The sequence below is a fragment of the Saccopteryx leptura genome, chromosome 11 (assembly GCF_036850995.1).
Source record: "Saccopteryx leptura isolate mSacLep1 chromosome 11, mSacLep1_pri_phased_curated, whole genome shotgun sequence".
NCBI lineage: Eukaryota > Metazoa > Chordata > Mammalia > Chiroptera > Emballonuridae > Saccopteryx > Saccopteryx leptura.
Genome location: NC_089513.1, coordinates 79914036 through 79926267, shown reverse-complemented (window position 1 = coordinate 79926267; position 12232 = coordinate 79914036). Strand labels below are relative to the sequence as shown.

The following is a 12232-nucleotide window of genomic DNA, read 5'->3' as shown; positions in this document are numbered from 1 at the left end:
TAACCTGTCCAAGGTTACATAGCTGCTATAGGACAGTGGAATTTGAAGCCAGGTGTTCCAGTTTCTGAGCCAGTCTTTGATGAATATTCTATGCTGCCTTTGTATTTTTCTTGGATTATCTTCCAAAATAAAGAGGTAGCTATAAGTACGAACACCACGAACCACGAAAAGTGTAAGAAATCTATGTGTCGATTGAATCATAATTACAAATCCTTAGGTAAACAAGCCCAAGGAGAAGTTCTGTTGAAGTTAAGCAGGGTTCGGTGAGTTCAGTAGTAAAAAGCACAGGAGATTGGAGTACCTTGGTTCCTCTTAGGTGCTGGCAACACACAGTTCCTTCCTCTTGACGGTCTCACTTGCCAGACATTGAAAGTAGGCACGCAGCTGGGATGCAGGAGGCAGGGACTAGATGGCTACGTGGGGGTCACCATAATCTTTCCCACTGACTGCTGGGCGAGGAGTAAGCTCTGAAGACGTTCAGATGTGAGGGTTCCGAGTGAGAGTAATGGTCCTGGGTTCCGACTGACCTACCACACCCTCTCCCTCCACCTTCCTGATGGTCTGGCTTCATCTATTCTTGCTGAGTTTCCTTAGGATATGCCCTAGTAGGGCCTAGGCCCTGGTCGGCAAACCCCGGCTCGCGAGTCACATGCGGCTCTTTGGCCCCTTGAGTGTGGCTCTTCCACAAAATACCACGTGCGGGCGCTACCTCGATAAGGAATGTACCTACCTATATAGTTCAAGTTAAAAAAACTTGGCTTTCAAATTCCAGTCGTTGTACGGTTGATATTTGGTTCTGTTTGACTAATGAGTTTGCCGACCACTCGTCTAGGGGCTCTTTCAGAGATGGCCCGGGGAAGTGCACATAACGGGAAAACTGAACCAACTTGTTGGACTTGCTCTACTCTCACCCAGCCTTCCAAATTCAGGAGATTACCAGCTGTCTCGGGGTCACCTCCAAACAAGAGGGACCCATAATGCAGGGATCTAACGGGAGTAAATCTCAGCCAAGAGGTTGCAGTGAGTCAGCTCATTCCCAGGAACTATCTGCACGTGACCTAATTTAAACCACACTAGATTCCAGAGGGGGGGGGGAGCAGGGGAGGGGGGACAGTTGGTTATTCTCATCCACAGAAGAGGGAATGGAGAGGGGAAGGCTGAGGACTTGGCAGGGTGACCAGCTCGTCGCGAGTGGAGGAATTGGTATTGAGAACAAGCGTCCTCACTCCTAAACTGCTGTGTTTTCTCTCTTTTCTGCACGATCAACTCAGCCGTGTTCTCACCTGTTGGCACGCCCGTGCAGTGGCTGCTGTTATGTGGCTCATTCCTTGGTGACCGGGCGGGGGGGTTTAATTACTCCCCGTTGGGGTCTGTAATAAGGTTTATTAATATCAGGTTAGCTACCTGCAAAAGCAGACATGGTAGAAGAAGGAAGGGAAGGAAAAACCAGCCGTCGGCCCGGATCCGTTATTCCAGGTGCCTGTCAATTCTCTCGCCCCCGTCTGGTCCTGTCTGCTGCTTGAGCCTCCCGTTTAATCCAGCTCCATCACAGCCTTTTGGAATTAACATTCTTCTGCCCTGCATGTTTCAACTTTGTTCACTGGCTTTCCAGACCCAAAGAAAAAAGAAATGAAATTAGCCAATCCATAGCATTCAGGATGTGTCTGCATGAGAGAATACACAATTTATTGCATTGCAATATGTAACTGTGTCCTCCTTGAGGCAATCAACTTTGGATGGAAAGATCATGCCCTTAATCTGAAATTTCTTTTGGAGCTAATTTGAATGATTTTTTTTTGTTGTTCACAGGCTTGTTAATTAAATCTCTTTCCTTTTCTTTTTTTCTTTTTTATTCCATTTTATTTCAAAGCCTGAGACCCGACGGGACATCCCTCAGTTCTCGGGTTGTTTTCCAGTTGATGGTGAAAAAGTTTTGTGTCTTCCAATATTTAGAGCAGTTTCCATAGATTCTGACTGTGGAGCTATAAGGACAAACCAAGTGTCAAAGTGCCGTTCTCAAAACGTTCAAACATGAGTTTTGTTCAAGCACTGCATGTAGCGAACTCACCTGTGTGTGGGTCATGGAATTGTTTACATCATTCGTGAAAGAGTGAACAGGAAGACAAAGTTAGCTCCAAGCAGGACGCAGGAGAATGAAATATGTATTTAGTCAGGGAAAAGAAAAAAAAAAAAAAAAAAAGCAAGCAAGAAGCGGCCTTGGAAAGTTGGCCCAGTGGTAGAGTGTCGGCCTGGCGTGCAGGAGTCCCGGGTTCGATTTCCGGCCAGGGCACACAGGAGAAGCGCCCATCTGCTTCTCCACCCCTCCTCCTCTCCTTCCTCTCTGTCTCTCTCTTCCCCTCCCGCAGCCTAGGCTCCATTGGAGCAAAGTTGGCCCGGGCACTGAGGATGGCTCTGTGGCCTCTGCCTCAGGTGTTAGAATGGCTCTGGATGCAACAGAGCAATGCCCCAGATGGGCAGAGCATCGCCCCCTGGTGGGCATGCCGGGTGGATCCTGGTCGGGCGCATGCAGGAGTCTGTTTGCTGCCTCCCCATTTCTGGCTTCAGAAAAATACAAAAAAAAAAAAAAATGCAAGAAGCCTGAAAAATCAGATGTCAAATTTATTCTCATTCTATTAGGCCATAGGATGATAACTTGCAGGGTTATCTTACCTACCAGAAAAAATTCATTTACCTCTTTACTGGACAAAACCCTTTTAATGTATCAATCTTCTACAAGTGAAAGTCTAATTTTTACATACTCTGGGCCTAATAAAAAGTAAATATAAACTTTTACCTTGGGTAAAGAAGTGCTGTCCAGTATGATACCTTTTAGCTACATTTGGCCACCGAGCACTTGTAATGTAGCTAGTCTGAATTGAAATGTCCTATGACTGTAAAATTCAGACAGAACTTTGAAGACTTACCATTTGAAAAAGGGAATATAGATTATCTTATGTTTTAAGATATTTGTTACATGTTGAACTGATAGTAGTTTGGATATATATATATTAAGTTGAATAAAATATAATATTGAAATTAATTTCACCTATTTCTCTTTACTTTTTTTCAATGTGATTCTAGAAAAGTTAAAATTACATATGTGACTCACATTCTTTTTTTTTTTTTTATAGGGTGGCCTTAGACCAGGGATCCCCAAACTGCGGCCCCCTGAGGCCATTTTCCGGCCCCTGCCATCTTCCGGAAGGCACACCTCTTTCATTGGTGGTCAGTGATGCATCTTGTGCTCCTGGAGTACTGTATGCAGCGGCACCACAAAGCACAGCATCGCTCACGTACAGTACTACTTCCGGTGACGCGGGATGCACGCGTCATGGCTCCGGAAGCACATCATATCACTTGTTAGGGCTAGCAGTGACAAATATGGAACCGGACATTGACCATCTCATTAGCCAAAAGCAGGCCCATAGTTCCCATTGAAATACTGGTCAGCTTGTTGCTTTAAATTTACTTGTTCTTTATTTTAAATATTGTATTTGTTCCCGTTTTATTTTTTTTACTTTAAAATAAGATATGTGCAGTGTGCATAGGGATTTGTTCATAGTTTTTTTTTATAGTCCGGCCCTCCAACGGTCTGAGGGACAGTGAACTGGCCTCCTGTGTAAAAAGTTTGGGAACCCCTACCTTAGACCGTCAGGTGACCGAAAAGTAGACTTAGACAATTTTCTTATACAGCTTGAAAGGGCATGAAGAAATACTTTTACCTTGTGATTAAATTTTGGATAACTTTTCCCACACAAGTTACAGGGATTTGGTAAAGAGTTAAGTTGTTTCTCTGCTTTGTGGCCTTCACTATGTGGCCAGAAGATTGGGAGCGAGAGTCAGGGGGCTGATCTCCTGTGATCTGGACTGCAGATTTACATGCACACAGGGGCTTCAAGCTGAGTGATCACGTTAGAGAACAGAATCACAGAAATTACACTTACATGCTGCTGATTTACAAATCAGGACACCAATCTATAATGAAGGGAGTTCCAGTGACCAGGCAATCAAGACTCCACTGCTATTTTCTGGGTGGTTTCACACACTTAGATGAGTTTCAGATGGAAAGGGGCTCATTGCACATATAGTCAGAGCAGAGTGACACGTTCTTATTTGTATCTTTTTACCAAACTATATTAAAATGATGAAGGTGCTTTAGGTATTTGTGCAGTTTCAATAATTTGTTGCAATTCTTAGACCCAAAGTCACACTGAGGGATGGCAGATCTAAAGTTTTTTTTTATGCTTGCTAATTCATCCATTACTAATCTTATTAAGCTGTTAATTCCCAGAGGACATGATCAGTAGTAGACATGGTTTTCAAATGTTGAACAAATGTTATTCAATGAAACCACGGGGTAATCCTTAGTCCAAAAGAAGATGCCTCCTTTCTCATTCATCACTGAATTTACCAGTATAACCTCTTTTGTAACCTAACACAATGGGTTCACTATTTGGAGTGTCTGAGCCAAAGGCACATTAGTCTTCTTGGAAGAAAAAGTTGTTTTATTTTTAATTGTGAGTAGTAAAGGAAGCAGGGGGATAATTTTCAAAGCACTGTCTCCCAGAAGAAAGGCTTAGTCTTGGTTTATATAAACTATTTGGTTAATTATATATTGATTTCTTCTTTGCAGTTGACTAAACTTATCCGGATTTAGTTCATTAAACTTGTTTTCTTCTTTGCAGTGAACTAAACTTGGTCAAGTTCATCAAGATGGAGCTGACTCTACAAAATACTGTGCTACATTTTAACATTTAAAAAGAATAGCATTTAATAAGAACCACTAAGACCTTGAGACCCTTGTCCTATTTCACAATTTCCACTTCCAGAATCTAAATCTGACATCTTTTTTGTGTGTGTGACATAGAGAGACAGAGAAAGGGATAGATAGGGACAGACAGGAAGGGAGAGAGATGAGAAGTATCAATTCTTCCTTGTTACTCCCTAATTATTCATTGACTGCTTTCTCACATGTGCCCTGATGGGGAGAGGGGTGTGACAGCAGAGCAAGTGACCCCTTGCTCAAGCTAGCGACCTTGGTCTTCAAGCCAGGGACCATGGGGTCATGTCCATAATCCCATGCTCAAACCAGCATCCCCACCCTCAAGCTGGTGATCCCTCGCTCATGCTGGCAACCTTGTGGTTTCAAACCTAGGTCTTCTTTGTTGCAGTCCCACCGACGCTCCATGCACTGCGCCAGCACCTGGACAAGCTATTATCTCACATCTTTAATATTGTACATATTTTCATGTAGACATATGCTGGAACAGGAATTTCTGGTGATTTGTAATATTTACCGGTACTTAGTCCCTACATATAAAATATTATATTAAATTTTGTTAAATATTACATTAAAGGTGGTTACTCAATCTTTCCTTTCAATTGCAGTTGCTTTGAACCAAAGGACACAATATGAAGTAACAAAACAAGGTGGTAAAACAGGTTTTACGATGGAATATGTAAGTCCAGGTTTAGGAGCGATGGAAAGAAATGAACTCACCAATACAAAAAAATGGTATAATAATTTATATGTCTAGTACTTTCCCAGCATTTTAAAAATTTTGTCATCCATTTTTTTTTTGTTTCAAATCTATAGCTCATCTCTTAAGTCAAAGTGTCTCTTATTAAAGACAGTAGCTTTATTTCTGTCTATATCTTTCAGTTACCACTTAGAGGGTGTCGTTCTATATCATGCCATGTGTTAGATGTTGTTACTGGAAGAAACCTAGAATTTTCATGTGCTGGAATTTACCTCTTTATTGCGGCATACAAAAATAAATAAATAAATGCTTGCTTTCTTTGAAAACAAAACGTCTCCATGTCCCTCGCTACCAAGTCTTTTGGGGCACTTCTTAGACATAGTGGGTCTTCCTTCTTCCCTTATTATTCCTATTCTGGAGGGTCATACCCCCTGCCTTGCAGAACGCAGAGGGGAACCTGAGAGCTTTTTAAAACCAGCCTAAATTTTTGCCTTAGGAAAGTAAAAAGTGTGCCCCGCCCCTGTCTATGAAAACAGGGATTTGATGAAGAGTTTCAATTTGTTCAAATCAAAGATTTAATTCTCTAACCCGCTACCACCCAGGACCCCTACGGAACTTCTAAGCCCCCTCCCATATCTCCCTGACTGCTTTGGGTTGGCCCAGAACCCGGTCCCAGTCCCCAGTTCCTATGGGTCTGTACACAGAATTCACAGAGGACCTGTGTTACTTCCCTTGCGAAGAAACAGAATTATAGTAAATATTTAAGTGGAAACCACTTTCTTTTTGTCCCACAACGAAGGCAAACATGTACCCAACAAACCCTGGGAACAAGAACTTTCTGGGGCAAAGGAGAGAACAAGTAATTTAGAAGAAAAACAGAAAGTGGTCTCTGACTGCCTTGGACTTCCCTCGGAGTTGGGGGAGTTGGGGACTCCTGGACGTGGTGTCTTTGCATTTACGGGGAAAATAAATGCAGAGCACGAAGCCTGAGGCTTCTCGGATTCTTTCCCGACAAAATCCGGGCGGATTGGTGCGGGGCATTTTGATATTTTGCCCCTTTTGTGAACTGGAACAAACACAACTTGGGCACAAGCGGCGGCTCAGAGACTGCCAGCCAGGAGGCGGCGGGAGCACCAATCAGAGCACGGCTGCACTCTATATATACGGCAGCCGCCAGCACAGCTCCATCGGCGGTTCGCCACTTGTTTCCAAGTTCCAGATCGCCAATATGTCGGAGACCGCTCCTGCTGCGCCCGCTGCCGCGCCCCCTGCGGAGAAGACCCCAGTCAAGAAGAAGACGGCCAAGAAGTCGGCTGGGGTTCGCCGCAAGGCTTCGGGGCCGCCGGTATCTGAGCTCATCACCAAAGCCGTGGGCGCCTCCAAAGAGCGCAGTGGCGTCTCGCTGGCTGCGCTCAAGAAGGCGCTGGCGGCCGCGGGCTACGACGTGGACAAGAACAACAGCCGCATCAAGTTGGGCCTCAAGAGCCTGGTGAGCAAGGGCACCCTGGTGCAGACCAAGGGCACCGGCGCCTCGGGCTCCTTCAAGCTGAACAAGAAGGCGGCCTCCGGGGAGGCCAAGCCCAAGGCCAAGAAGGTGGGCGCGGCCAAACCCAAGAAGGCTGCTGGGGCGACTAAGAAAGCCAAGAAGCCTGCAGGGTCGGCTACCCCCAAGAAGAGCGCCAAGAAGACCCCAAAGAAAGCGAAGAAGCCGGCTGCTGCTGTGACCAAAAAGGTGGCAAAGAGCCCAAAAAGAGCTAAGGCCGCTAAGCCCAAGAAGGTCGCCAAGAGCGCAGCGAAGGCTGTGAAACCTAAGGCCGCCAAACCCAAGGTTGCCAAGCCCAAAAAGGCTGCACCCAAAAAGAAGTAGATTGCCGAGTGTCTGCTTCTAAAAACCCAAAACGGCTCTTTTCAGAGCCACCATTTATCTCCAAGAAAGAGCTGTGCACTGTTACCCGACTTGTCCTGTTTCTCTGGTTAGTTTCTTAGGTAGAGTCTACAAAGCAGGCCTCTTGGAAAAGGGATTCAGTGGGAGCTGCTGTGAGGTGAATGCTGTCTAGAGACCATTCCCCTGGAAAGACGGCTTGCGGCGAGAACACAACCCGGGCCCCATCTACGGTTTGTCCCGCGGGGCTTGTGTTCAGCTGCGAGGAAGTGCCTTCCGCAGCCCCACCCCTAAATACCATCAATTTCCTAGTCTCCAGAATAGGCTTAGGAAGTCATTCGAACGTCCCGCCTGCTCGCGGGTTGGCGCACCCCTCCAGCCCTTGATTTTCATCGTGGATTTATTGGACATTGGCCCGTCCTATCTCATTTGTGTTGTGTTGAGTTGAATTTGCTCTTCTCGCTAAGCGTAGGAATGTATTGGCTTTCGAACCCTTATCGTGTTTACATAAGTCAGGCTGCTGTACCCTGAGGGCGTTTGTTGGCATCCGCCCTGGGAGGATGGGGCGCGGTTCCTTTTTAGCGCGTTCTTTTCTTTCCCATTTTGGCGACAAAAGGCGCTTGAGGCAGGGCTGCCACCCGGGATTCAGCTCCACCGGGGTCTTTCTGTTCCTCACACCGTTAACTTCGAACATAGATATGACGGGTATGAGCGCATCAAAAACAACTTTTCGCCTCCATTTTGTCCTGTCAGGCTGTTTTTATCCTTTTAGACATCTAAAAACTGAAGATGCTTTAAAAGGACGACCCCCTCCCCCCGGTCTTTATTGTGTGCAATCCAAATGTGGTTTTTTTGCATAGAGAAGGAAAACATCTTTAAACTTCTGGGTATGTGTCAGTGTCTGAGTGAAGGTGATGTCAACAGGGCTTTAGTTTTCATTGACAATGCCATCTGGATTCTTTTATATTCACAGCTTTTCGCCAGAATAAAGTCCAGCGGCCTGTTTTCATTCTGGTGAACACAGGTCTTTTCTCGAGACGAGTTCCAAAGACAGGGTTTGCAGCAGTAGGTTTGCAGCTCAGTTCTTCACCTATTGCGCCGAAGACGGGGCTGGTGTGGAGTTAATTCTTGCATTAGAAGCGGTGACCAGAGTTGATCCTCCCTGCACCACCCTACTGGATTGATAGAGGTTAATCTTCATTTTCTTTGTAAAGACTTTCCTTTTTTTGAGAACAGAACACACAAGAAGAGTTGTCCCATGGTTTCTTCAGTTATTTTGTTTTGCTAATTATATATTTAAAATAATTGAGCCCTCTATATTTTAGTGTAAAGTTGTGGATATGAGTATATGGATAATTTTTAATGTATGAATGTATAGATATTTTTATATAATTCATATGGATATATACATATATACAGGTAGTTTTTTCCCCAAGACCATATACTAACTCATTTCTGGTTCTTATTTCTTCCCTACTCCACCCCCACTTGAGATGCTGCCTTTATCATAGTCTAAATTCCATAGATAGGTGGATCGATTTTTGGTTTACTAAACTGTTCGTTTGATCTTTCAGGCCATTTGTAAGGTGAGATCACACCGTTTAAAGTACTGTTCACAATGTCTTCAATGCTGAGAATATAGGGCCCACAGTCGATAAGCAAAGAATTGAATGTTAAATAAACATGTTATGACTAATAGCTGTGTTGGGCAGATAAAATACATTATGCTCACTTTGTTAAAGATGGTGCTGCCCACCAGGAGGCCTTCGCCCAGGTGATATTAATGTGTGTTGGGGTGGGCTAAAGGCAGGCAGAATCCTTGTAGCCTGGGGCTTGGTTTTGGGATTAAGCCTTTCCTACCCTTTTTGATGTGGGGTGGTACAATCCAATCATGCCTCAGAAGTAACTTTGTATTAGAGACTTCCCTATTTTGTATATCGGATTGAAGGTTTGGATTTCTACACTATAAAATGGGGGCAGAACGAGAGCTTGCTCTCTTGGTTCCTGAGATTATCATTAGAGGAGAGAGCAGAGCAGAGAGCAGAAGGAGGCCACGTGGAGGAGGCCAGGAGAAGCAGCCAAGATGGCGGAGTGCTGAGTGAGAAGAGAGTTGGTGCAGAGTTTGTACAGGGAGAAGGAAGGAGATGGGGAACTGAGGAGAATAAGGCTGGTGAGCTAGAAACCTTTGATTCTAGGAAACTCGGATAAGTCAGTGGCTTTGTGAGCACTGAATGTGAGTGGGTTTTGGAGCCCAGTGTGTGTTTTTACTTGCCCGCCGGGTGCAAGCTAGAATTAAAGAAAATGACCTATCAGGTTTTGGCTCCATTGTTTCTTTACCGACTGTCCAAATCCAATGTGAACCTGCGTGGACCAGGCGGCTGCTGTTGTGGTGTCCTCGGCCCTGGCTTCTGGCTTCGCAAGCTGATAGAGTTAATTTCCTCTCATTACACTTTTCCAGAATTCTTTGATTATTCTATATTTTGTTTGATTGTTTACTTTGCTTTTCTATATGTACTTTGAGATGTTCCCCCTCCCACCTACTCAGAAAACCTCAACATCCTATTGGTAGTTTTGCTGGGATTGTTATTTTTATACATTAAACTGAGGAGATGAGTTTTTGTATTCAAGAACATTTCATGTTTTCCCATTTGTTCAAATATTTTGTACTTCTCTCCAAAGGATCTTCCCATTTCTTATAACTTTTATCCCCAGTTATTTTATCTTCTTTGTTGCTGTTGGAATGGCAACCTGACATTGTAGATTTTTTTTAGGATCAGTAGTCCATAAAGTACACATAGAAGATACCCAGTTACTGAAGGAATCTGGGCACGAGTGAATTAATCTCTAATGAGTACTGTTAATATCCATAAGGAGCAAAGAAACAGGTGAAATTTTAAAATGTAATTACGTTAACACAATATATCGAAAATATTATCATTAGATCATCCTGTGAGGTTACTTTCCGTAGGACCCCTTTTTACCCACAGTTGACTTATTTTCCCATTATAAATAAATATTTACTATCTAGTTTTATAATTGTCATTTAGTGTCGTAGTTTTTAAAGAGTCACCAAGTTGCATAAGCTTTAAGCCTCAGATAATCTTGATTTGCTCCATATTTTTTATATTTAAAAAAGTTAAAAAGAAATTAACACTCAAATAAATATTTTTGTACTGATAAATGGGGACATAGGTAAAAGAGAGAGAAGCTCTACAGTTGCTACACTTTGCTGTAAATCACAAATTTCTAACTGAGCAGGTCATAGTGGGTAGTCACACCCCAGGCATGTGACATTTTAGTAAAATGTTTATCTTAGTCTTTGTAACCCAGCATAGTTCGCCCACCTGATGCTACGGATAGGCAGCTACACAGACAACAGTGGTGCAGAGAAAGAACCAGGCACTATATTGGAGAACTGGCAGATTGCACTTGGAGAAACCCCAGCTTCCCAACAGTTACAGACAAGGGTTTTACAGAACAAAAATCCTGAGTCATCATGAGTAAGGGGTTTGGATTGTGGATCTTGCTGACTGGTCACAAGTGTTCAAGGTCAGTAAATCATTTTGTCCTGAGGTCAGCTTCAGGGCCCTTCATTCTGGTTTCATGAAGATGTGGCCAGGGAGGATCATTCAGCTGTAGGGCTCAGGAAATGAAACAATTTATTCCATGGTGTTACCTTCGGTTTAACAGAAACCCACACATTGTCTTCCTTAGCCAGGGCCTGGCTATTGTTTCTGGCTGCCTCAAAGGATTCATGACTAGCCTGGGGAAGGAAGAATGCTTAGGAGGCATGCCAGGATGAAAATGAATAGAGGGCTGGAGCCACACAGAAAATCAAAATCACATTAAATCAGGACTGTCAGTTTCAGTTAGTCTGGTCACCGTAGCTGAAAAACATCTGAACAGTACATGTTACTAGGATATCTTGATGTTTAGGGTGGAAGCTATACTTGTGGCTCTCACTCATTGTATGTTATTACTATTTCTCCTGTCTTGTTATTTATTTTTCCCAAAGCCTTACAGAGCTTAGGCTAAACAATTTCTATAATGTTTAACCAGGTGTTTCATGACTTTCTTCTTGTGGCTGTTAGTGCAACCGTAGAAACATTATACATATTAAAATTAAAGATATTTCCTGAAGGGTCTTGATTCCTGGGCTTCTTCACTTTAGACAAGTGCTGTCCATTTTCCTTGTGCATCTAGGTTAACACGCTTTGGGAATTCCCGCTATCAGACCTCTCCTTCCAAAGTGTAACCATCTCCTTGTAATGTTCCTTAATTTCAAATGCATAAAAGAAATGGTAAGAAAGACTGTCATTTTCCAGATCATTTGAGACCTTGCTGTCTGGCATATGTTGTCAGTTTGGGCTTAACCTCATAAAACTTCCCCAGAGTTTGGACATTTATGTCGACACCTTCAGCATCTTAAATCCTATCGAACTTTAGTGATAGGCAATGTTATCTTCCCTGCTACATAAATTTATATAGTGGACCTCTGATGTTTAGTTTCTATTGCCAGAGGGGCTACAATCCTATAATGTAAACTAGTACTAAGTTCTGGAGACAGAATTGAATGTTTTTTGAACTACTGGGGATTTTGTGCATACTACACTAATGTTAGAAAGATTTACTTGTAGTTTATTGGGTAGATTAAAAGCAAGTATAACTGTGTGGTCAAAAGCCTCGATACAAATATGTACATTCATAAACGCTGCAATCTAAATTCAATTGAACAGGAAAAAATGAGGTATCCATACAAATGTTTCTGATCACTAAAAAAAAAAAGATAATTTGGAGAAAATTTATTGAATAACACCTAACTTCAGCCTCTTTCCGATGCATAGCAAAACTGCATTGTACGTCATTAGGG

The 12232-nt window shown here is 43.3% G+C and overlaps 1 protein-coding gene across 1 annotated transcript; it reads left to right on the top strand.

Moving 5' to 3' along the window:
- The first annotated feature begins 6682 nt into the window (after positions 1-6682).
- H1-2 (H1.2 linker histone, cluster member) lies at positions 6683-9060 on the top strand. Its single transcript, XM_066352949.1, has one exon. It carries the CDS (start codon positions 6709-6711, stop codon positions 7345-7347), a length of 639 nt encoding a protein of 212 aa, XP_066209046.1. The 5' UTR covers positions 6683-6708; the 3' UTR covers positions 7348-9060.
- The last annotated feature ends 3172 nt before the right edge of the window (positions 9061-12232 follow it).